Here is a 26031-nt window from a genome sequence, read left to right as displayed (position 1 = left end):
GAGAGAGCAGAGATTTCCCTTTGGGACACACTAAGTGTGCAGCGCCTGCAGGCTTCAACGGCAGCCAGACCGCTGCGGGTGTCTACCAAGCCTGGGGTCTGTGCTGGTTAACCAGAATACAGGGGAAAACAAATCCCAGAAGGCCCTGTGGAGCTTCCAGACTGGTGGGGGAGACAGACTTTAAAGGAATAACCACACAAGTAAGGACCTAACTGCAGTGATAAGAAAACAAGCCTGCAGGGTGCTGCAGAAGACCTCAGCAGTGTGAGGGTGGAGCGAGCTGAGGAAGGGGAGCTGGCAGGGAGTAGGAAGAAAGTCCAGTCAGAGGCAGCTGGCGCCCGCCTGTAATCTCAGCACTTTGGGAGGCCGAAGTGTGAGTTCTGCTTGAGCCCAGGAGTTCGAGACCAGCCAAGGCAACACAGCGAGACGCCATTTCTATTTCAAATAATTTTAAACAATTTTCTAATAAGAATAATGAAAGACATCCCAGTCAAAGGGAACAGCGCGTGCAGAGCCGGTGCCTGGCAAGGGGCTGCAGGCATCTAGGGAAGTGGGCGTGGCCCGAGCCTGTTGAGCAGGGGCAGGTTGGGGGCTGTGTGATCACGTGAGATACTTGGAACTTTTCTTCAAGAGCAGGAGGAAACTGATACAAAGATCATCCTGGGCGCTGTGCGAAGGGCGCATGGGGCCTACTTTACCAGATCTGGTGAGAACAGAGGATAGCCTGGATGTGAGTGACAGCAGATTGCGTGAAGAGGGACAAACATCTATCAGGTAACTTCTGCAGATGAGATTCATCCTGGCAGGACTTCGTGACTGACGGGAGCGAGGGGTGGGTGGGGAGAAGGGGTGTGCGGGGACCTCCCCGGCTTCCAGTGTTAGTAGCCAGAAGAGTAGCTGAGGGAACAGCCCGGGGTCACTTTGACATGGGTCATATTTAAGAGGCCCTTGAGATATCTAAGCAGGTAGATTTGGTACACAGTTTATTTATGAATCTGGAGTTCAAAAGAAAAATTTAGCTGAAAATACAATCTAGGAAGTCACTGGCATGTAAGTGGCACTTAAAGCTAAGGGAGTGGATGACGTTGCCTCTGGACAGAGTATCAACAGAGAGAGGAAGCCCCCAGGACAGAGAGGGGAGTTGGCAGGAGGAACCAGGAAGAGGGCCCAGAGGGACAGAGGACTGGGGAGGTGCCTCATGGAAGCCAAGGGAGGAGAATACTTCAAGGAAGGAGAATGAACAGTGCCCATTGCGTTTAGCAACATGAAGTTCGCTGGGGGACTTGGACGACAATTCTGGTGGGCTGCTGAGTGCTCAGGAGGCAGCAGGATCGTGGCTTAGAGTAGTCTTTCCCAACCACATTAAAGAAGAATTTAAACAATGGCAGCCTCTCCACAAATCTCTGCCATCATGGCACCACGGCAAAGCTTCTCAGTTCCCTCCTCAGCTCTCCACCACCCTGCACTAGGGAGGACAGCAGGGTCCTGGCTGCGGTCCCAGGGCCTGCTGCTCTGTCCAGCTGGGGACCTCTGGGCCAGTGCCCTGCTGAGAGTTCTACCATAGGCCGCAGGCCTCACCTGCCCTAGGATTTTCGAGAGTGGTTCAATGGTTACCTTTTTTCTTTGAGCAGGTGGAGGGGAAGTCCTTGTCTTCAACCTTTACTGAAGGTCTGTTACACTTCATCCTACAGAAGAAAGAACGTCGTGCTCCAGAACATAATCGAGATGGCCCAGGGGTTATATCTGTTTTAACTGGAAGTCCAGCTGCAAATCAATACACAAAATGTGATAAACTGAGAGTAGTGCTGTCTGTCAGGAGGGGGCGTGTGACCTTGAACAAAGCCTTTTCTTTACTGCCTCACTGTTTTATGATGATAACAGGAGGCCAACCTCTCTTCCCAGTTTAGACCTTAACAGACGCAATGCGGACAGGCGCGCTGTCGCTCTGGAACTCTATAGATTACGTGGACTGTTCTACTAGACAATATGGGCTAGGTGCCCGGTGGTAGAAAGAAATGTAGCATGGAGTTCTTGTCCAATAGGAGCTATGACTGAGACAAGACACGGACGTGCACTGAGAAGAGATTAATACTAATGCAGGGTGATGTGTGATTAGCGCCAAATGAACAGCACAGACAATCTGTGCCTCCCAGAGGAAGCCTTGGGCTGATGCTTGAAGGGCGGCCAGACTTGGACACTGGAATGGAGGGGAGGAAGTGGAATGAGTTCTCAAGCCAGCTGTTGGCTGAAATCCCTGGATGCTTGGTCAAACCACCCCATTCTAGACCTGTGTCGTCCAACACGTACTAGCTGCGTGTGGTCACTGAGCCCCTGAAATGTGACTTTTCTGAACTGACGTGTACTGCAAGGGTGAAACACACACAGTATTTCAAAGACTTAGAGTAAGAAAAAGAATGTAAAAGAACTTACTTTTTTAATAATTATTGCATGCTGAAATAATATTTTAGATTTATTGAGTTAAAAAAGATGTATTATTAAAATTAACTTAAAACATTAATTTTACATTTGGCTAGATGCACCGACTCACGCCTGTCATTCCAGCACTTTGGGAGGCCGAGGCGAGGGGACTGTCTGAGCCCAGGCATTCGAGATCACCCGGGCAACTCAGCAAGCCCTCGTCTCTGCAATAAATAAATCAAAAACTTCAGCCAGGCATGGTGGCACGTGCCTGTGGTTCTAGCTATTGGAAGGCTGAGGCAGAAGGATCACCTGAGCCCAGAAGATTGAGCCTGTGGTGATTGTGAGCATATCACTGCACTCCAGCCTGGGTGACAGAGACTCTGACTCAAAAAAAAAATTAATTTTACATTTATTTTTACTTTTTAAAACATGATGAGAGCCGGGCTCGGTGGCTCAGCCTGTAATCCCGCACCTTGGGAGGCTGAGGTGAGTGGATTGCCTGAGCCCGCAGGTTCAAGACCCGCATGGGCAACTTGGCGAGACTTCATCTCCACAATAAATCAAAAAATTAGCCGGGTGTGGTAGCGCGTGCCTGTGGTTCCAGCTACTTGGAAGGCTGAGGCGGAAGGATCACCGGAGCCCAGCAGGTGGAGGCTGCGGTGGCCGGGAGCGGCCACTTCACTCCAGTCTGGGCGACAGAGTGAGACTCCAACTCAAAAAAAAAAAAATGTACTAAGAAAGTGTAAAATGACACCCGTGGCTGACATGTGTGGTTTGCGTTCTGTTTCTAGTGGGCAGGGCTGTCTGGAACAAGCAAGTCAGAATCTCTGGAGGTGGTGCATGACTGCCAAGAAGCCCCCAGGTGCTCTGAGGCACAGGCCTCCTTAGGAAACACTGGCTGTGTGCGAGTGCAGAAGCTGGGGGCAGCCCTGCACTCATCACAAGGGCAGCCGTGCCAGGGAGTGGCCGCTGCCCAGGGCGCCCCCGGGTCTCCTCCCTCCTCCCTTCCTCCCACATCGCCACTCAGGGACCTCTCCCAGGATGCTGCTCCGAGCCTGCCCCACCAGCTCACGGTCCTTTGCAGCAGCCCTGCAGAATAAAAGGCCTTGTCGGGCCAGCTTCTACCCTCCTTACATGTCTGTCTAACAGCCTGGAGCAGGCCACGTGGCTCTGCACCAGTGCACTGTCCACACATCGCGTCCTCTGCTCTTGTATTCCCTTAGTCACTGCGAACATGAATTGATCTTTTCAAACCCACCTTGGCTGTCATCTACTCAGTGATGCCTGTCCTCACGCCCACGTGAGAATTAATCACCCCATTCTCTATGCCTGGTACTACTTCTATGACTGCATCTATTATTAGGCAGGGTGCTGTCTCTCCTCGTTTCCCTATGTGGTAAGAGCCTCAAAGGCAAAAACCAAACACCATTCATCTTTTTTCCCTTGGGTCACTATAAAAATGCCAAGGCCAGCTGGGCGTGGTGGCTCACGCCCGTAATCCCAGCACTTTGGGAGGCTGAGGCGGAAGGATTGCTTGAGCCCAGGAGCTCGAGACCAGTCCAGGCAATATAGTTAGACCCTGTCCCTATGAAAAATCAAAAACATAGCCAGCCATGGTGGTACATGCCTATAGTTCCAGTTACTCAGGAGGCTGAGAGGGGAGGATTGCTTAAGCCCAGCAGTCTGAGGCTGTGGTGAGCTGTGACCCTCTCATGGCACTCCAGCTTGGGTGACAGAGTGAGAGCCCCGACTCAAAAACAAATAACCAAGGCCAGACTATAAAGAACAACAGGTCCCAGAAATTGCATTTTATCTTTAGGGTGAGGAGTTTAGGGTGAGGAGAGGGATGTTTTAAAGGCGATTCCTCTGAGGGTATTTCTTTCCAGGGATGTACATGAAGCGCTTGGCGGCAGGATGCTAGTTAGGCAAGACCGCACTGGGCCAAGGTTAATGCCACAAGGATACTGGACCTACTACGTGCTAGGAACTCTCCCACCTGCTTTATGTATACTCACATATTTAATCCTCACACCAACCCAATGAAATAGGTACTATTTTGCAGATGCGAAAACTGAGGCACGAGAGGTTAAGTGACTTGCTCAAGGTCACATGGGTAGTGAATGGTGGAGCCAGGATGGGAGCCCAGCAATCTGCCTCCAGAATCCACACCATACAGGACTACACAGCCTCCCACGGGACTGACGGAGAAGAGGGCTGCTGGGGCCCCACCCAGGGAACACGGGACGGGGTGCAGGTGCCGGAAGCTGGGGTATGAATGGAGGTTCCTCGAGTTCAAGACGACAAACAGAAGGGAGTGCCAATCTAGCGAGGGACACTCTGCTAAAGAAACGTTTACATTTGGAGGGTCTTCCTTTTATGAGGCGCATGTATGCAACTCCAGATAAAGAGGCCACTAGCTCTGGGGGAACAAATCAAACTTAGTTCTTCAAGTTCAGGAGCAAAACGGGGAACGGCTAGACTCTGGGGGGAAAAAAGTCTAAAAATCAGAAAGAATCAAGTCAAAGTAGGTCTTCCCAGTAAATCTGGACGTTGAGTTTTTTTCTTTATGTAAACGTAAATAATTCCATTTGAAGCTGAGTGTGGTGGCTCATGCCTATAATTCTAGCACTTTGGGAGGCTAAGGCGAGAGGACTGCTTGAGGCCAGGAATTTGAGACCAGCCTGGGTAACATAGTGAGACCTCATCTCTACAAAAAATAAAAAACTTAGCTGGGTGTAGAGGCACGCGCCCGAAGTCCCAGCAACTTGGGAGCCTGAGGAAGAAGGACAGTCTGAGACCAGGAGGTTGAGGCTACGCTGGACTGTGATCTTGCCATTACACTCCAGCCTGGCTGACAGAGTAAGACTCTAACTCAAAAAAATAAAAACATAAATGATTCTATTTAGTCCAAATTTGCTCTGGTGCCCAGGAAAGGGGCAGAGAAGCAGGGACAGAGAGGCTGAGCCCATGGCAAACATCTGTGCCCCACACTCACTGGTGCTCACTGGGGCCACCTGGGAGCGGCTGCCAAGAAAACGGGGACCTCTCCGGCACTCACTTTTTGCATCTATGAGCCGCTCCCGGGGTGCAGTGTCGGAGGAGGAGAGCTGCTCCTTGACTTTGGCGATGTCTTTAGGATGCAGGTAGTCAAACAAACTCTGGCCAATCAGATCATTCTGGGGGGACGAGATGTTACACACAACAAGTCAACTGCATGAGGAAGATCAATTATACGACAAGTAAGTGCTCACAGTCTGCACATCCTTTGCCTTCATTTTGTATTTTTGAGCATAAGATCTCCAACATTTTCCATGTGAACCTATACACATGTCCCGTATGAATCTGTACACATGTCTCCAGCATTTCCTGTGTGAACCCGTATATCTGGTATTGTATCTGTTAGCAGACATCATAGAAACTGCCTCTATAACTCTGCTCTGAGACGAAAAAGGGCAAAACACTTCGGAAACGTCAAAGTTATTGTAATTTACATAAGTGTCATTTTAATTCTTCAAGTCTTCTGCCTACCAAGCTTCTGTGCAAACGTCAGTGTGTGAAAGAGTGAACGGATGAATAAATGAATAAAAACTCTGGGGACATCATAGGTGAAAAGCTCTGTCGCAGAAGCTTCCGTAAGTGTTACTCTTATTTGATCCTATAAGCACCAAAAAGGGTATGGGTTATTAGCATGAATTTTCAGAGGAAGCTGGAGCTAATAAGTGACACATCACTGCAAACACAGTATGGGTAGATTCCCGATTTCTTAGTCTCTAGTACTGTATCACCTGCCTGCCTTTCTTCCTTGTCAGACAGCTTTGCGCCCCCCCACCCCCTGTCGTGATACTTATATTGAAGCAATAAAAAAGTCATAGAGCTGTTGGTCAGGTCAGAGCCAGATTCTCTAATGGGGGAAATATGGAACATAATGAACAATTTTTCAAAGTTTTTTTTTTTTTTGAGTTGGAGTCTCACTCTGTCGCCCAGACTGGAGCGCAGTGCCACGCTCCCGGCCACCGCAGCCTCGACCTGCTGGGCTCCGGCGATCCTTCCGCCTCAGCCTTCCAAGTAGCTGGAACTACAGGCACGCGCTACCACGCCCGGCTAATTTTTTGATTTATTGCAGAGATGAGGTCTCACCAAGTTGCCCAGGCGGGTCTCGAACCCGCGGGCTCAGGCAATCCACTCACCTCAGCCTCCCAAAGCGCGGGATTACAGGCTGAGCCACCGAGCCCGGCTTCAAAGTTTAAATGTATTTTAACAGATATATCTATTGAGAAGTCAAGAATCTTCCAAATGAAGGATTTCACAAGTGATTTGTAGACTGTAATTATTCTGAAAAAAACGGGGTGGCATTTCTGACTGCTGTGAGGCTGCCCCTAACCAACAGGGGCACGAACAATACCTGGCTGTAGTTGAGGATCTTGAAGACAGACTCTGAGACAAAGAGTATCTTCCCTCGGTCACATCCTACGACAAACAAAAATCCATCTGCTGCCTAATCAGGAGAAATGGATAATCAATTTATCACACTTTAGGAAACACGATTTGTAATCACCCTGATAGCAAATCAAGGATTTGCTGTCTATGCATCTAAAGTATGGGAACACTCCTTGACAGTCTCACTGGTATCCTGAGAGCAGGATGCTTGAGACAAATGCCTTAGGAGAATAGGAAGATTCCCTCCAAGGCAGATTGTATGTGTGTATGTGTGTGTGTTCTCCACATATCATCTAATAATTATAGGGAAAAGTCCAATTAAAGTAAGTTCTTCTGCAAAGCAGAATTCAGCTTAAGAACGTTCTTTTGACAGTATGATGGTCCCGTGAAATCATGTTTCATTACTCCAGTTATAACGAGGCTATGGAGTCACAGAGTCTGAGCTTGGAAGGACCCTCGAACATCAGAATCCCCTCTCCAATATCTCAGCCACCGTCTGCCTGCAACTTGAAAACCTCCACTCACAGGGAGCTCTCCAGAACAGCAGCTGTCCATATTTGTGGGAGTGGTTTTGTTTTTATGCTGAGGGTCTGGCATGGGGCTGATCACTGGGGTATTTTTTAACCCCCACGTGACTCCCCCCACAAATGATTCTAATGTCCAAGGGTTGAGAACTACTGCTCTTAACTACTATTGCTCAATCCAGAGCTGGGCTATTTGTATTCTACGTGAGACAAGAAGAGTGGCGTGAAATTATCCCCTTAGATTCTTCTTATCCCTTCTTCAGTTTGCATACAGGTAAAAATCTGAAGTGCCAGCAAAGACAGGTGGGAAGACAGGACAACATTTGGTGAGAGACCGAAGCAGGTAAGTACCAAAGCTTCAGTACCTGAGCACTTAAGCTACCCCATCTACATGCGCGTGAATCCTACCTATGGCCTTCCAGATGGATGGTGGTTCAGCCCCGCTGGGGTCTTCCAGTGACAGGGAGGGTGTGCCTCACTCTGCCGTGCCCTTGCTCTTAGGACTCAGCTCCTGGGTTCTAATACCTAGCAGGCGAATCTCTTGCTTTATTGCTCCCTTTTCCATAAAATGGCCTTTGGGATGAAGTTTAATTCAAAGAACTAGGAAATGTATTCATGTGCCAGAAGGTAAAAGAACGGTACCTGCACTTGGGATAGCAGAAGTGATCGAGAGGGGACCAGAATCACTGTTGCTGAGAGAACCTGGCAGGCCACCCAGGCAGAAGGATGCTGGGGAGGATCCTTTCCCAAGTTAGGTCCCTAAGCTGGCCCCGGGGGCACAGGATGACAGTGAGGGGGAAGTAACTTTCCAAGCACCATCTGCTGGAAGCCTCATTCTGTCAAAAAATAGAGTATTAATAACTTCCTCATTTGCCTTGCAGACAATCTTATATCTCACAAGGAAAGTATTTTTGAGGCTTTTCATTGATGCGGTGATGTGCCTAGGAAGAAGGTGACTGTGATATTCTGGAGGGGTCAGGCCTGAGCTGAACACAAACAAAATCAATTTCAACACATCCAGGGGAAAGCAAGGAGGTTCCGAGGCCAGCGAGGCAGTCTGTGCAGAGGGGCTCTGGGCAGGCCGACTCCACTGCACTCTGGCAGACTGACCATCGGGTGACGGAAAAGGGCCCAGGAACAGCAGAAGAGTAGAGGCCATGGGACACTACATGTGCTCCAAGAACACTCGAAGAGGATGTTGTTAGTTACTAAATGATACAGAAAGCCTGATGTGGTGTGCCTGGTTTTCAAAACACGGGAAATTAGAGTATGCAGCCATTATACACTGACACGATTGACGGATATCTGACACCCAGTTTATTAAAGATCTTTGGAAAGCACTTAGTAAAGAAATGCTGGGCATAGTGGCTCACGTCTGTAATCCCAGCACTTTGGGAGGCAAAAGTGAAAGGACTGCCTGAGCTGAGGGGTTGGAGACCTCATTTCTACAATAAAAATAAAAATACAATAAAAAAAAGATTAGCTGGGCATGGTGGCATGCACCTGTAGTTCTAAGCTACTTGGAAGGCTGAGGCAGAAGGATCGCCTGAGCCCAACCGGTCAAGGTTGCAGTAGCCATGACTGTGCAACCACACTCCAGCCTGGGTGACAGAGTGAGACGCTGAGTGAAAAAAGAAAGAGAGAGAGAGAGAGAGAGAAGCCAAAGTCCCATTCCTGCTGCCAAACTGTCCAAGCCTCATCCGAGGCACCCTGCCTTCTGTTGGAGCCGATTCCCAGGAACTGGGCACTCAGATGTGGCAAGGGACTGGACAGTATTCTACAGCCACTGGTATGCCCCAGGGAGATGAGCAAAGTCTCATTAGGCAGGAGACACCATGAGCATGGCACGCAACAGAGGAGCAGAAAAGCCAAGCCCAAGGGGGAGTATGTAGCTAGAGCAACGTTATGATTCCTGTTCCGTGCCCCTAGAAGTATGGGTACCCGAGAGGAAATTACGAGGGAAAGCAGCAACAAGAAAATCACTAAGCATGTGTCACTGTAAAAGGAGCTGGCTATATACATATAATAAAAACATATATACTTTAAAAAAAAAACAATCAAATTACCAGTATGGTAAATAGGACTAGCTGCATAATTTGTGTGGCCCAGCACAAAATAAAACTGCAGGGACCCTTGTTCAAAAATCAAGACTTTCAAGATGGCGACAATACGTTAAACCAAGCACGGGGCCCTGTGTGGCCAGAGGTTGTGCGCCCGTGACGCTGGCCCTCAAGGCAGCTTCATGGATGCTGCACACAGAGCTCATGTTCTAACTTCAGCAACTCTTCTCTGAGAACGTGGATGGCTTTGTGAAAAGGATGGAGAGGTGGGGAGACTTGGGGGTCTGCATCACTGTGCCCCAAGGGTGGTAATCAAAGGGCTGGCAACTTGCCAGGAAGCCTGGGCCCACCCCAAAGTATGTATCACCGATATGGATGTTCCCAGTGCCATGCCATGCAGCTCCTAATATGCAGAAATGTTTGTTGAGTTCATGAGAATGAATAGCACAGAGGCACACCTGACAGATCTGTGAATCACACAAAGATTCAAGGGTCACTAAGGACAAGCTGGACTAGGGGCCTTTTGACAGAGACAAAAAAGAAGTCCTATCTTAAGCTCAAAAAACACTAACTGCACCTAAGTGAGATGTAAAATACCTGCCCTAACGAGAAGTCATGCATACGAGAGTTGTGGGAGGACAAGAGGACAGTACTGCGGCTGCCCAGATGATATGGGACTCATGAGATGGCTTCTTTGACAAGGGAGACACCAGCCTCGATTGCCCTCAGGTCAGCCAGACCAGCTGCAGTGGTGTACGGGGCTGTGAGAGCCACCTCTCAAGGGAGACCCTGCAAATGCATGTGGCTCTGAAACGTGGGTGTAGAACACACTGGTGGGGGCCAATTCCTACCCCCACTCCCCGCCCCCTCCTCTCTTGCCTGTCTCTACTACGGAGGCGGGAAAATCCAGACACTTGTTTCTGCACCATGCCTTGCAGCTAGGAGTAACTAAGGGATGTACTTCTAGATAAGCTGAGGTCCACTAGCAGGCTTCCAAGAAGGTGTATCCTTTCCTGGTAAAAAGGACAGACAGCCCAGTGCCGCCCCTGACCCTCAGACCTGGCACAGCCATGTGGCTCATTAGGGAAACAAGCGAGTGCTAGCTTGGCATGGCTGATGCCAAGACAGATAGAGCCCAGCACCTACTGACCTCGCTGAACCACCGCAGCAAGCCTACACAGCCCACCCAGGACCTGTTGTTCTTGGGATACAAAACCCAATTTATGCATCAGCTCTTCTGTTCCTTGCAGCCGAATGCTTTCCAACTTGCTATAGTGCATCATGAGGGGATGACTGGAGAACACTGGAGTGAGCAGACAGGCCAGGCTTACAGAGAGCCTGAAGCCTTGAACTGCAAATGGACAGTGATCATGCCAAAATCCAGCCGGACCACGCTCTACCTTGGGGCTTTGCAAACATCTACTCAAAGATGGGTGCCAAGATTCTGTCAGGAGTCAGCCCTGGCTTCGTGGGAGGTGAGAATGGGTATCCTTTCTTTTAGTTATGATTTTCTATTTTCTTCTTTTTAATAGTTAGCGAGAAGGTCTGTGTCTGGCTCTTGAGCCAGTAGCACACCTTGGAGCCCTGTGCAGACCCAATCATAGAAGCCAGCACGTTCCCCTGGTGCCACCTCAATCATTTCTCTGCAGAGACTTAGCACGACAAAGACAATGCTGAAGTCAAGCAGGCAAAAGCATCCATCTCTTCCATTTATTTTCTTTTTTGGGACTTGAGGTCCTTGTAAGTGGTGTTGTTTTGATGGGATTTTGGTGTACAGATTTAGGTGGACTTCTTGTTAAGCCAGGAGAGGAGACATTTGCAGTTGTCAGTTTTAGGCACTTTCTAAAATCTTCATGCAGAAATGTGATTCTTAACTCCCTTCTATTTTTAACAAAATTCTGCCTCTTCTGATTTAAAATCGCGGTGGCATAGACCTTCCATTTTTGCCTAAGCAAGGGTGAAAGAGGAGGAGAAAGGTTTTGTGCGAGAAACGTGAAGCTGTCCAAACAATAAAATAAGGCAGAGTGGGCCTAAAACAGTCCCATGTTGAGACCTCAGATTCCCACAGAATGGTTACTTACTCTGAAATTTATAAAAGTAAATGTGTAAAACAATCCCACTATTGCAACATACCCTGAGAATGAGGTGTTTCAATTCGTCATCTGACAGAAAAGTTGGTTTGTAGTTTGCTTCTGTATAGGGGTTGGTGGCACCTTAGGGGGGAAAAAAGAGAAAGCGTTGGGACGGTTTATACTCAGATAATGTGTCATTCTACTTCACTGCCTCAGACTTTCTGGATGTGGCCTAGTCCTCACCATCTGGGATTTCGATTTTATCTTCTTTTTCCTTAACTGATACAGGCCTAGATCTGGCTTTGGACAGAATCCTGTAATGCCAGAGAATTCCATTGAAAAGAGAGCACTGTTACCCACAGGGGACTTAACAAGCTTGCTTTTCTCATTATAGGGAAAACCAAAAGTGAATAAAGGGACATTTAAAGTCTGCTTCTAAGAGAGATGGCAGTGCTGGAAGGAAACTGGTGAACGCTCCTGGGAGGCTTTCCTCCTCCCAAGATCGGCATTAAGTGGGCTGTCTAGCAGTCCCCCAAATCACCACTCGAAATGTTTTTGGGAAATCATCCAGTCTGCCAGGCCTGAGTAAATATACTGTAGAAGGCATTTAGTGTGTGTTCCTTTTCATCGGGGTGAGTAAAATGAGCTTGGCAGCCCAGAGAAGTGCATTACTTCAGTAAATGCAGCTCTGGCTCCCAGGACTGAAGGGAGACGAGGCTTATGTCTGAAAAGCTGTCAGTCTGGCATTTTTCAGGAGAACAATAACTTCACAGACAAAAACACCAGTGGAAAACGACTTGGAATCGGCAGAACAGTGAGGAGAACAGTGAAGAAATAAAATGAAACAGATCTATAACAATTCAGAGTATCATGGGGAAGGAGGCAAACAGGATGTGTTGCAACCATCCTATTTTTCATTTTTATTTTTTATTTCTTGAGTCAGTCTCACTCTGTCGCCCAGACTGGAATGCAGTGGCACGCTCACGGCCACCACAGCCTTGACTTGCTGGACTCAGGTGATCCTTCCACCTCAGCCTTCCAAGTAGCTGGAACCTCAGGAGCGCGCCACCTTGCCCGAGTAATTTTTAAAAATTTATTGTAGAGATGAGATCTCGCCAAGTTGCCCAAGCTGGTCTCAAGCTCGTGGGCTCAGGCAATCCTCTCGCCTCCACCTCCCGTAGTGCTGGGATTACCAGCATGAGCTACCGTGTCCAGTTGCAAACATCTTATTGATCCAAGTCTCTGCTTTTTATTATAACTTGAGAGCTGCCACTTTTTTCCTCCTAATTTAATAGAAATTATAATAATTTAACCCATATCATCCTTGCTACTATGAATTTTTCTTTTTTTTTTATCAATATTTTTTATTATGATATTGTGGGGTACAGTTAAGGGTTAGGTATACAAATGTTTCATTCAGGCACCCTGTTGGTAAGAGGTGTTTTCTCATTCCCAGACAGATATTTGCTACCGTTAATCTACTATGAATTTTTCAATGCCATTCTCCAGGCATGGGATACACTATTTATATTTTTGAATAATGATCCAAAGTCAGACAAAACCATCTACTTCTTATTTCTTGTGACTTTGTGTGAAGATAACAAGAAGCAGTTCTTTTACCACACAGGTCAGAGATCTGACTGAGCGCCCACTTTCCGATTTCCTCCAAAAGTCCAAGACTAGCTATGGAAAATTCCAGGAACAACATTCACTGAAATGCCTGATATATTTCAGATTTCTCTTGTGGTTTGGATAAGTCACTTCCACTTTTCTGCCTCTATTTTCTCACTCTCCCCACACTCAGAAAAGAAGGAAAATACTGCCTCCCTCACAAAGAGTCGATCTGGTTCGGGAAAATTCCAGGAAGATGAAAATATCTTCAGAGTTCATTCCTGACAATGAAACGCTGCAAGAACCAGCAACCAGTGACTCACTCTTCAAAGGGGCCATGATGCATTTTCCTCTTAAAAACTGAAACTGGCTTTTCTGTGTCACTGTGTACACCTACATTTCTGCTTGCTGTGATTGTAGGGGTGGGACCCAGGAACACACATATGCGAGATGCGACATCAGTGGTGTCCTCTCTGATATGCATGTGGTCCGATGACACGCACCCACAGAGACATGTAAAGCACGTAGCTTGTGTGTGCTAAGCAAGCGTGACTGTGGAACTGCATGTCAATACCCACACAAGCTCAGCAAATCACCTCTTCGGGCATCATGGCTGTTGCTGAAAAGTACAGCTGTACTACTCAAGACTACATATTGGTAAGTAATAAACATGTGCCTTATGGACTCCAGAACATTCTAGACAAGGGCGATAATGCTTGTGGGCAAGGACATAAAGGGCAACGAAGCCCAGGGTCTCACCTCGTAATGTTTTCATGTGCTGAACAGCCATCCTTAGCACCGTCAGTTTATCTAATTTCCTGGACATCGCATTGCACGTTGGTACCAAAGAAGCCAATTCATCAATAAAACTGTTCATTTTATCCCGACGCCGCTTTTCAATCTGACTGTGAGCTTCCCTGAACAATGATATGAAAAACGATTTCTTATAGAATGTAACCAAACATCAAAAAATGACAACACACATAAATAAGTTGTAACTCTGTTCAATATTCATATAACTGAGAATTTGCAGAATGCTTCGTAGATTTTTCTACTAAAGTCTCCAAGAAAACAGTCTCAACGCCAGGTCAGTATTCGTTTTTTTATGCTTACACCATCCCTAGAAATAAGAAAAATTACAACAATTGTCTTTTTAGAGTAAACTGAATTGCTAATTTCTCCTCATTTCTTTGCCTCTCAGCTTCTGTAAAATTGGCTTTTGAGATGGGGATGAAAGAAAGAGAAGGGAAGTGGTGGTTTCACAGAGCAGAACGCCCACAGCCGTCACAGCCAGCCATCTCTTTCTTTCCCTGGCCTGGGTGGGTTGTCCCTGAGGTCTATGAGCCATGCACCATATGGCCTGGGGAGGGTATCACTTCTTTCCAGCCGGAGACTCCCTGACTGAGGCACCCAGTATTGAACACTGTCATCCTTAGGTCACCCAGGACCCCATCCAGATGCCACATCCGTTCCCAGAGCTTCCTCTGAGGACTGTCACACTCCTTCCTCCCAGGAGCGGTCGCCTACTGAGGCAGGGTATCCTGGCACACTGTATCCCTGACTGGCTTGCACTTGCCTTTAGTGACTGTTCTTCTAAGGAGGGACAGCAACAGAGGACACATAGTTTGCTGCGGATACAGGACCATGGCACCTCCTGAAAGGCTGGTCTGTGAGGGAAAATCTGGAAGTCTTAGGCTGGCTAATTTCTGCAGCCCCTGCATCTGTGTCATGAGAGCCTCAGATCCTGGTGTTAATGGCAGAAGAGCCTGAGGACTCATTGGGAAGGGGTCAGCAAATGTGGCTGAGGGCAGGAAGGTCCAAGGTCGAGAATCTACTCAAGGAAGTGAGCGTGCCCAATGGGTGGGGGTAGCTTCCAGGTAAGGCACAGCCAGGAACAGAATTACTGCACCCTGGCTCCTCTGGAGGGCCCTCAAGTCAGGAGGAAGCAATCTGCCAAGGACTGGGGGAAATCCTGAGTCTTGTTGGTTTTCTGCCACCTCCAAAGTCTCCTTGAGGCTAAATGCACTTAGACAGCAAAGAGCAAAGGCCAGCTCGGCCTGGAGAGAGCGGAGGGCAGAAGGCCACATCAAGCCCAGGCCCGCTAACCCCCCGTTCCCTAAGGACGTGGCAGTGCTGGAAAGGACTCTTAGACGGACAGGACCAACACACAGAGCCCCCTCAGCCACCTGCCAAGCAACCGGTCCAGAACAGTGTACAGAGAAAATGAGACTCCAAACTTACCTTGCATTTTTGATCCTTCCTTGGTGCTCTGTGTATTCTAACCTGGAAAAAAAAAGCAAATGATAAAAACATAATCCCCTGGAGATGGGTGGCAAAGTTATACCCGGCTGTTTTCTTCCTACCCAATCCCTACCGTCTCTCTACAGACACAAGGGGACCGGGGGCTGGAGCACAGTCTGAGCCCACAGGCTCGTGGCCCCCCTTGCTCATCTCCAGTCCAGGATATGAGCGGAACCTGTCCCAAGTCACAGAATGTGTAATCGTGCAAAGAAAACGGCCCTAAGGACACTGAATTCCAAATTATGAGGTTCGTGGTACCTTCCATGAGGGTCATCTTTGTCTGTGTCCATGCTTTCTCTGCAAAAACAAGAGAGAATGTGACTGCATGTTAATAAAGACATACAGAATGTTTCTTACCCTAAGACAGAGGCTCTCATTTATCCAGAAACCAAACAATCAGAAAGCTCAAACAGCCACAGCATCGATTAATGACATATAACAGTAAAACAAGCGAAAATGATTGACTGAACCTATTAGATAATCTGGACCGGATTTCCAGATCATTAAACAAAAGTTATAAACAGTCTCGATCGAGTTTACATGCTGACATATATTTTACCACGTTTTTACTGTCTGAAGATTGGGAATACATCACATTTATAAAATGCTTAGTTCACTACAGTATCCAAGGGTCTGTAACATCTCATGCCCTACCCTTCTGGATAAATGAGGCTTATTTCATTGGCAAAACATACCAAGCATCAGAGATACATGTGCACACACATCTACTTGGTGGGGAAGGGGTGAGGTGAGGAGGGGGAGGTAAAGTTCCAACCAAGAAGTCCTGAGCACAGCCCCCGGCAGCTTTCCAAAGGCACTGCTACCAAATGTCCTGCTTCTCAGCTAGGTGGGAAGCCCTAGGCTAGAGAACTGGGATGGAGGGGAAGAGTGGAGCTGAGGACCGCAGAGGGTCCTGGGGTCACAGCAAGGATCCGCCTCCCTTTCAGACCCCAGAAACCCAAGTTTCATGGCATCTTGTGGTTCAGTGGAAAACAGACTGAAAACCCCAGAGGATGGAGCTCCAAATCCCCCTTGGGGTCAGCTCACGCCCTTTTCAAACCCATACATTTACCAGGCGGGCGCTGGCTGCCACCTGGGCCCAGAAGAGAGGATTATGGCCCTTCAGACAATGTCATCTCAAGGACAAAAACAACTGTTTCTAGGAGCACTGGGTCATGTCATGGGCATTCTAAACAGTGTTCCCAACTAGGTACCGATGTTTTCCTCACAGGCAGGCAGTTTCTCTAGCCCGATCTGAAGTCCTGAGGAAATTGTAGAGGCCACATGGGAAAAGAAAAACTCCTCTTCCCCTTTCGTCTAGAATTGCATTTGTATCTTGTAGCCAGGTGATCATCTCAGGTGAAGATAAGTTCTGCCTAGAAGCCACATGACTTCAGCACATTAAAATGATAAGGAGACATATCATGGTGACTTAATTAACCAAGTCCCCACGGATTTCAGAAGATTAGCAAACTGGGGTCCACTGGGGCTACCTGAAGCATTTGGCTGCTACCCAGGACACAACAGATCTAGATAACAGAGGTCCAGGAGTGCATCAGTGGCCCCATCAGTACTAGCCCAAGACAAAGGGTTCATGGTCACATCTCACGGCCTCTCTGTCAGGGAGTTCCTGCTACGGGGAACACCCTCGTGGCCCTCATACCCACTCTCCATCCCCTGGGCATGGCTCTCTTTAATGATCTGGGATAACTTACATATTAATCATAGCATCTCCTAGTGGGCATCTGACCTCCAGCCATTGTGCTCCCCAAATTCGACCTGTGAACTTCAGCAGAAAGGACATCTGCTGTGGGGGGATACCTCCTCGGAGATGCTCCCTCATTAAACAAAACAAAACCTCTTAAGTGGACACTGGGTAAGACTCCGCAGAGTTGCCTCAATCAAACAAAATATCTCTTTGAATGATCTATACTGCCTTATTCCTTAGGAGTTTGCACATATATAGAAGGGGTGACCGGAAGCGTGAAAATTTACTTACTCAAAAGAAAAGTCATCAAGTCTAAAAAGAAACAAAAATACTATTTAATATAACAGGCTCATACTGATGTAAATAATGCTTAAGGACAATATCAATGTTCCTAAATTGTCTGCAGAGGCGACAGCTACCCATTCACCCCGCCAATGTGATTCAGTACCAGATCCTTGCTGTCTGAGAGAGAGGCCATCCCAGCAAGTTCTCCTTGAAACCTGAGACAATGGTTCAGAGACTTAGTTCTCTTGCTCAAAGGAGCCGAGGAGCAGGAGGAAAGGGTGTAAAGGCAGAACTTGGCTTTAAGGCTGTCCTTTTCCCCGTGGTGTGGGACGGTCTAGGGACGGGAGGTGACAGTAAATGCCTCAGCAGTGCTGGAGGCTCCCTCCTTGCTTGGGGGTGTGTGTGTGAGGGATAAAGCCCAAACCCAACTGTGCGGCAGCATAGAGTCGGGCCTTTTATCCACCCCCCCCCCTTCTGGGAGAAGCAGTAGCTGGCCCCTGGACGTCCGAGCCCGCAAACTGACACCACGTTCAACCAGAGGAAGACGAGCCCCGGAGGCCTTACTGGTAGTCGGTGGAGCTGCCTTTCCGTTTGCGGTTGCAGTCTACACCACTGGTGCTGAGGGAGCTGGAGAGCAGGTCGGTGGGACCCGGGGACATGAAATCACTGATGGTTGATGAAATGTCCATTCTCTGGTCTGCCATTGGATGCTCTGGAATTGTGACAAGGGGGCACAGAGGTGTGTTTATTTCAGCACGCCCTTCTACATTGGTGGAGGGACCAGGATGGCACTGTGGGAGACCCGGGCCTGGATGACAGCAGTACTCACCCACCTCTCACCCCCGACCCAGAACAGACATGTGACAGAATGGAAAGGGCATCATTTTTTGTTTTTTTGAGTCAAGGTCTCACTCTGCTGACCAGACTGGAGTGCAGTGGCATGATCACGGTAGCCTTGATCTCCTGGGCTCAAGTGATCCTTCCGCCTCAGCCTCCCAAGTAGCAGAGACTAAAGGTGCATACCACCATGCCCGGCTAATGTTTTGATATTTTGCACAGACGAGGTCTTGCTATGTTGTCCAGGCTGGTTTCGAATTCTTGGGCTCAAGCAATCCTCCCTCCTCGGAGTGCTGGGATTACAGGCGTAAGCTACCATGCCTGGCCCATCATACTAATATTAAGAGGTTCTGTAGGTAATTTAGGCCCACCCGCTCATTTTTCTGGTGAAGACACAAAAGCCCAGAGACACTGAGAGGCCTCTCCCAGGTCCCGTAGTAGAACATGGAAGAACTAACCCAGGGTTCGAGGCTCCAGGAGTGACAACCCAGGACTGTTCGCCCTGAGGGAACCAAGTATCCCAGATGCTCTGACAGTCCTAATTTTATTTTCTTCTAATCAGTAAACATATGGTCAATGACATACATAATCGTGATTAACTTGTTGTCTTTGTACTTCTGTGATGACTTTTGTAAAAGCTGCAGAAAACATTCCTAAGTCCTACTTGGGAGTCAGAAAGACATGGTTCCTTTCTATCACCAGCCCAGCCTAAGTCTGTCCTGTCTACCCTACTGTCCTGTACGCAGCATCCCCTGCAAGGAACACCTTGCATAATCAAATGAAGACACTGTAAACAAATTTGCAAAGCATTTTGAGAATTTGTGTTGTAAAGGCACTAAGCAAACTGGCCCACCAAAAAGAGGTTGTCGAGTACCTGGCAAGAGACTCTGACTCCAAACCCAGTTGAAGAGGTCACGCCGCCCACAGTCAAGGGGTCTGAGCGGTAGGACCGGAGCTCACGCCCTCCCTCTGGGCTCAGGTTCCCGCATCTGTAAAACAAGAGGGTGAGGGTGAGGGTGAGCTAGTCTCCCACTATCACCGATAGGGGAGTTGGCCCTCTTCCTGGCTAGGCGCGCGCGCACGCGCGTGTGTGTGTATGTGTGCGCCCATTTTTCACTTATAAAGCACTGCCAGAGTGAACATCTCTGTGCATAAATCTCCTCGCATTTGAGCTGTTATCTCTTGAAATAAATTTCTAAAAGTGGGACTGAGGTCAAAAGGGGACACAACACAGTATACATTCTGGATCATGCTGGAATGCTGTGCTCTAGAAAAGCTACACTAATTTCTATCCCCAACAAGAGCTCTTGCCAGCCTCAGGAGAAAAAAAGCAAACCTCATTGTTTTTACTTGCATGTTTCCGCTGTGACTGGTGGTGCGCCTCCATTTAAAGGCGTGTCTCTGCCTTGCCTTGTGTCTACTGGTGCCCTGTTTTCCTGCCCCCACGGCCTCCCACTGTGTTCACCTGTGCACCCAGACCAGCTGGAGAAAACACACCCCTCGGAGGCCCGGCAGCCCTGCCCAGCAACCCTGCCCCCACCCCGCACCTGCTCCCAGGACCTCACCTTGTGTCCTCTCTCAAACTTCCAGCATCCCCCTAGCCTCACCCTCAGCTGATGGCTCTGCTGCTTATTTCACTGAGAAAAGGGCCAGCACAGATCTCCCAGCACCCCGCCTCCAGCTTGTGCCGGGACGCCACCCCATACCCTGTTCCAACCACCATTTCGAAGCCCCCTGCCCCAACCCAACCCTGTACCATCCACTCTCCCCACGCTACTGAATCATTTCCACTTGGATAAAAGCACAAGTTACATAACTTCCGTCCTGGGAAAGACACACTTCTTGGAATGCCATCCTCCTCCAGCTCTCGTCCCATTTCTCTGTCTTCAGTTCTTTTCCCCTTATTCTCTATCACCCAGCTCTGATACAGAGGCCCGCTAATGTCTGTTCTTTTTGTCACAGCCCCTAAAGAAGGGCATGGCCAGGGCCCAAGCGACCCTGTACATTCCTGAATAATATTCCCGAGCACTTATAAAAGGTGTGCTTTGGCTGTGCATGGTGGCTCATGCCTATAATCCCAGCACTCTGGGAGGGTGAGGTGAGAGGACTGCCTGAGCCCATGGGTACAAGACTAGCCTGGGCCACTTGGTGAGACTTCGGCTAGTTTTTTTAAAACTAGCCGGGTGTGATGGCACGTGCCCATAATTCCAGCTACTTGGAAGGCTGAGGTGGAAGGATCACCTGAGCCCAGCAGGTTGAGGCTGCAGTGGCCTTGAGTATGCCACTGCACTCCAGCCTGGGTGGCAGAGTGAGATTCCCACTCAAAAAATAAAAAAAATTAAAAAATAAAATAAAAGGTGTGCTTCTCCTTATCTAACATGCACTCCCAGTGAGAAGCTTCAGGGAATCCTTGACTTCCCTATGGTCCATGCCCAGTCAACTGAAAGATGCAAATCCCCATTTACTCGCTTTTTCTAAGTAGTCATAAGTTTGAATGATATAGTATCAATGTCATCATAAGCCTTGGGATTTGTATAACTTTTGTAACAATGTAATCATAAGTTTCGAATTTGTATAACTGTTGCATAAAGCATGATGTCTTAGGCCTCATAAACTCCCTTAAATCTGTGGCAAGCTTGATTAACACTTCTTGCTGGGTCTTACTGATAAAAGCCGTGAGACACCTCTGATACCCAGCATCAGGAAGCCTGAACCGAAAAATGTCACTATCGATAATTGCGGCCGAAACTCAAGTTCTATACAATGCTTTGCTGGTCACGTGGCTAGTGTATAGGTACTAACAACTCTGGACTTGTCAAATTGAACTGTAAGCCTGGAGGGTGAGCAGAACCATTTTAGAAAGACCTCGAGTCTGGTTCTGCTCCCTGGATTCAAACTCAGAAATAAACTTCTTGCTACCTTTACTGGTATCAAGGGAAGCAGCCGGGCATTACTTGGACCATAACAACTCCAGTCAGGCTTTTGTCCTGTCCTTCCAACAAGACAGCCCTGGTGGGTTCACCAGTGGCCTCCCCAGTGCTGGATCCATGGCCAGCTCTCCATGCTGCCCCATGACCTGTCCTCAGCACCCTTTGGGGCTGGCCTTGCCCTCCCCCTTGTCTCTGGGTTCCAGGATGCCGCCTTCTCGTGGTTCTCCCACTGCAGCGGCCCTTCCTTTTTGATCTCTTTGGGGGCCCCCCTTATCGTCACCTCTACATAAGGGCCCACGGGTGTCCCAGGACCGCTTCTCTGTCTATACCCACCCTCCAACTCTAGCTAGCGTCTACACTAGACATGTTTACATTCTGACAACTCCCAAATGTCTATCTCCAGCCTGGGTGTCTCCCCGGATTACCCATTTCTAGAGCCAACTACCTCCCTGACATCCCCATTTGAACATACAAGAGACCTCCATCGGAAACATCCAGAACCAAAACCCTGCTTCTCTCCCAGCCATGCTTCTTAGTCATTCCTGTGTCAATCCTTCTGGTTCCCAGGCTAATTTGTGGATGTTTTGTAGAGGTGAGGTCTGACTCTGTGGCCCAGGCTGGTTTCGAACTCTCGGGCTCAAGCAATCCTCCCTCCTCGGCCTCCCAAAGTGCTGGGATTACAGACGGTATCTTTCTAGCCCATTTCCCCATTTCCCCTTGAAGGCACCCTGACCTTTCACAGCCTGCACTCAGGTCATCAGCAAATTCGATGAGCTCAACATTCAAGAACTTCTTTTCCCTTCTATCTCTGCTCAAATGACATTTCAACAGTGAAACGTCCTTGAATGTCAACAGAGCACAAACACTGCTGTGCCTCACAACCAGGTCTCCCACAGGGCTCATCAAAATGTGTCGGTCACTACGACAACCTGCCTGATTTGTTGGCTGTCCTCTCCAGTAGGACATAAGCACCAGGAAAGCAGGGATATTATTTACTGCTTGTGCCTTTCATGCCTAGGACACTTTCTAGCACATAGTAAATGCTCAATAAATAGGCGCTGAATGAATGCATTTGTATCTTAAAAATAGTAATTCTAAAGCTGGGCGCAGTGGCACCTGTAACCCCAGCACTTTGGGAGGTAGAGGCAAGAGGATTGCCCAAGCCCAGAGGTTTGAGACCAGCCTGGGCAACTTGGTGAGACCTCATCTCTATCATAAATTTAAAAAATTAGTCAGGTGTGGTGGTGTGCACCTATAGTTCCGGCTATTTGAGAGGCTGGGGTGGAAGGATCACCTGAGCCTAGCAGGTCACAGCTGTAGTGGCTGTGAGAGTGCCACCGCACTCCGTAGAGTGAGACTCCAACTCAAAAAAGAAAAAGAATAGTAATCTTTGCTCATCATAAATATTGTAAATATTTTCCCTCTTGCCTTTTAACTTTGTTTATAGTGTTTGTATGCGGTATCAAAAGTAACATGTTTTTGAAAGCCTTTTCTCATCTAAAATAACAAATACTCTTTTTTTACTAAGATTTTTGTGATTTCATTTTTTTTAGCACTGGAATCTATTTGGAAGTAGGGACACACCTGAAATCCTAGCACTTTGGGAGGGGGAGGAGAGAGGATTGCCTGAGCCCAGAGGTTTGAGACCAGCCTGCACAACTTGGTGAGACTTCATCTTTACAATAAATCAAAAAACTAGCCTGGCATGGTGGTGCACGCCTGTAGTTCCAGCTACGTGAAAGGCTGAGGTGGAAGGATTACCTGAGTGAGGCTGCGGTGGCAGTGAGCATGCCACTGCACTCCAGCCTGGGCGACAGAGTAAAACTAACTTGAAAAAAAAGAAAAAAGCTATTTGGAAATTATTTTGGTATGCTACCTAAGCTTACGAATCCCTTATTTCTCTCTAATGAATAGACTGTTTTTTTCTAACACCGTTTGATAGCTCATACATCCCATTACCACTAATTTGAATTGCCACCTTTATTGATTTTACTGTCTGCTTCTAGACTTTCTATTCTGTTCCTCTTATCTAGTTATCTCCATTCTAGTACCACACTGTTTTGATGACTATGGTTTTAGAATACATTTTAATAGCTAGTAGAACAAATACTTTCCCTCTTATTGCTTTTTATTTTCAGATATTTCCTGGCGATTCTCTCTAATTCACCCTTCTATAAGCATTTTATGATTGTTTCATCACATTAAAGATTCTGCTGGGTGGCTGCCATTGTTACTGTTATCACTGACATTCAGAGAGACAGGGCCAGAAATACTCAAGCACAGAGGCCTACGCTCAGAGTCTTGGTGACTCACAGAGCCCCGGCCCCTCGGGTCACATGCTGGACATGGGTGCCTGCAGAATCCCCTACCTCCTCTTTTCCACCAAACAACCACATGAGGTAAACTATTCCAAGTTTTGGGGTTCCAGAAGAAACTGCACTTCCTTTTTTTTTTTTTTTGAGTTGGAGTCTCATTCTATCACCCAGGCTAGAATGTACTGGCATAATCATAGCTCACTGCAGCCTCAGCCTCCTGGGTCAGGTGATCCTTCCACCTCAGCCTCCTGCATAGCTAGGACTACAGGTGTATGCCATCACAACCAGCTAATTTTTTTGATTTTTTTTTTTTTTTGTAAAGATGAGGTTTTGCTATTTTACCCAGGCTGGTCTTGAACTCCTGGGCTCAAGCAATCCTCTCACCTCGGCTTCCCAAAGTGTTGGCATTACAGGCGTGAGCCACCGCACCCAGCCTCTACACTTCTAAAATAAGAACTACCATGCAAGCTACCAACCAGCAGTTGCCAGGGGGTGGAGTGGGGGCTTATCTGTTACCTGAAGTCCCAGTTCTTACACTTCAGATGCAGCTTGGGAGGAGCGAGGGGCCTCTGGACTTGTGGGTCACCTCAAAGAGATTTTCATGTTTTGTAATTTCCTTTCAGGTAGTCAACTTCTTCCAGAAACCTACAGTGGGGACCACAAGCAAAGAGAATCCAGGCAGGTCACTTGGGGCAAGTACATTTAAACATCTCTTATGACTAGAGGAGACGTGAAGCTGGTTCCCCACTCCTGACCACATGCAATCCCACGGTTGCCACCTTCTGACTGCGCTTACCACCCCCTGCTATGAGAACTTCCTTGAGCTCCAGGAAGAGACCTGGCAGGGGATATTCTCTGTGAAAAACAATGCCTTGTAAGTTACCAAAAACAAAGTCTCGACATGTTCTTTGTTTTTTGTTTTTTTTTTGAGTTGGGGTCTCACTGTGTCGCCCAGGCTGGAGTCCAGTGGCGTGCTCTTGGCCACCACAGCTTCGACCTGCTGGGTGCTGGCAATCCTTCCACCTCAGCCTTCCAGGTAGCCAGAACTAAAGGCTACAGGTACGTGCTACCACACCCAGCTAATTTTTTGATCCGTTGTAGAGACGAGGTCTCACCATGTTGCCCAGGCTGGTCTTGAACCTATGGACTCAGGCAATCCTCTCTCCTTGGCCTCCCTAAGTGCTGGGATTATAGGCTTGAGCCACCATGCCTGGCCTTGACATGGTCTTAAGAGAAGAAAGTTAACTGTGTTTTTTTATTTCTCCTCCCGGGTCAAGTAATAGCAATAGCAAAAACTTGTTGAGTGTTATTTTGCATCAGGCACTACTCTTTTTTTTTTTTTTTGAGTTGGAGTCTCACTCTGTCACCCAGACTGGAGTGCAGTGGCCGCTCCTGGCCACCGCAGCCTTGACCTGCTGGGCTCTGGCGGTCCTTCAGCCTCAGCCTCCCAAGTAGCTGGAACTACAGGGGCACACTACCACTCCCGGCTAATTTTTTTGATTTATTGTAGAGATGAGGTCTCGCCAAGTTGCCCAGGCAGGTCTCGAACCCGTGGGCTCATGCAATCCACTCACCTCAGCCTCCCAAAGGCGCGGGATTACAGGCTGAGCACTACTCCTATTGTTTTACTTAAACTTGAAAATCCCTCTGTGAGGTAAATGCTATTGTTTTCCCCATTTTATAAAAGAGGAGATTGAGACACAGAGAGGTGGAGAAACTAGCCAAAGTCACACAGCCAGAGAGTGGCAGGCTTCCAGAAGCTACTCTCACCGCTAAAGACATCAATCAGCTCTCTAAGGTGAAGGCAGTTGCCTGAAGCCAAACAACCAGGAACGACGGAAAACAACAGAAAATATGGAGCCAAAACAGAATGCCAGCAGGGCCGAACCCTGGAACTAATTGCTGGGCACCAGCTCAGATGTCTGAAGGAGATGTCAGCGAAACCCGTGTGCATCTGGGCAGACAGGAAGCTAAGCAAGGGATCAGTTCTGAAAAGGTGCTCGTGTGGGCAACGCAGCAGAGCTGTCCCCCATCCTATGACAGGACAGGGTTTCCCCTCTGGCCCCTGGCTCACGTGGGAGACTCTTGTGTCCTGCAGGCACTGGCTCTGCAGGGGGCTCTCGGGCCTCCCACATCCTCCCTGAGCCCTCACTGCTCTGCCTTGAGATGGCAAGAGTTCGATTTTCAAGGGGGCTTTCCTGACCTTTCTGGCATTTCGCCTGCCACTGGCTCATCTGTGCGGTCTCTGGGGTGTGTGTCTTTGTCTTGGTCATGACAAAGGTCCTCAAAGGAATGTCCACCCACAGCCGCCTTCGTTCTTCCAAGGCAAGCCCTTTGCAGTCCCACTCAGAACCTTTACTGTCTAGCTGAGAAATCCAATCAGGGCATGTGCAAATGATGTGAGCAGAGAGTCTGGACTTTTGTCCCTGAGCCTTAGTTGGAAATGGAGGTCCAATCCCCAGGCTTTAATAGACGTAATTCCACCCAAATCTGATTCTCTGTTTAGGTCACACGCGATCCTACCAGCCCC

At 48.2% G+C, this 26031-nt stretch overlaps 1 protein-coding gene across 17 annotated transcripts in view; it reads right to left on the bottom strand.

Annotated features, from left to right (window-relative positions):
• ARNTL (aryl hydrocarbon receptor nuclear translocator like) overlaps nt 1–26031 on the bottom strand; it is a 119977-nt gene that overhangs the window by 14219 nt on the left and 79727 nt on the right. For 5 of the 17 annotated variants that reach the window (XM_021716499.1, XM_021716501.1, XM_021716500.1 and 2 more), the window contains exons 2-10: nt 24018–24146; nt 17984–18131; nt 15685–15723; nt 15367–15408; nt 13885–14042; nt 11576–11655; nt 6824–6916; nt 5480–5597; nt 1615–1764 (exon numbers count right to left, since the gene is read on the bottom strand). In XM_021716499.1, the coding sequence (XP_021572174.1) occupies nt 1615–1764; nt 5480–5597; nt 6824–6916; nt 11576–11655; nt 13885–14042; nt 15367–15408; nt 15685–15723; nt 17984–18123 (820 nt within the window). In that variant the 5' untranslated portion in view covers nt 18124–18131; nt 24018–24146. Of the gene's footprint in view, nt 1–1614; nt 1765–5479; nt 5598–6823; nt 6917–11575; nt 11656–13884; nt 14043–15366; nt 15409–15684; nt 15724–17141; nt 17265–17425; nt 17447–17983; nt 18132–19130; nt 19246–24017; nt 24147–26031 lie in introns of all 17 variants that reach the window. The other 12 variants (XM_021716506.1, XM_021716505.1, XM_021716508.1 and 9 more) reach the window with 8 other exon arrangements.

Source organism: Carlito syrichta, unplaced genomic scaffold (assembly GCF_000164805.1).
Source record: "Carlito syrichta isolate Samal-C Ts95f unplaced genomic scaffold, Tarsius_syrichta-2.0.1 Scaffold308824, whole genome shotgun sequence".
In the NCBI taxonomy this organism is placed as follows: Eukaryota; Metazoa; Chordata; class Mammalia; order Primates; family Tarsiidae; genus Carlito; species Carlito syrichta.
The sequence above is the reverse complement of the archived record's forward strand: the minus strand, read 5'-3'. Positions and strand labels throughout refer to the sequence as shown.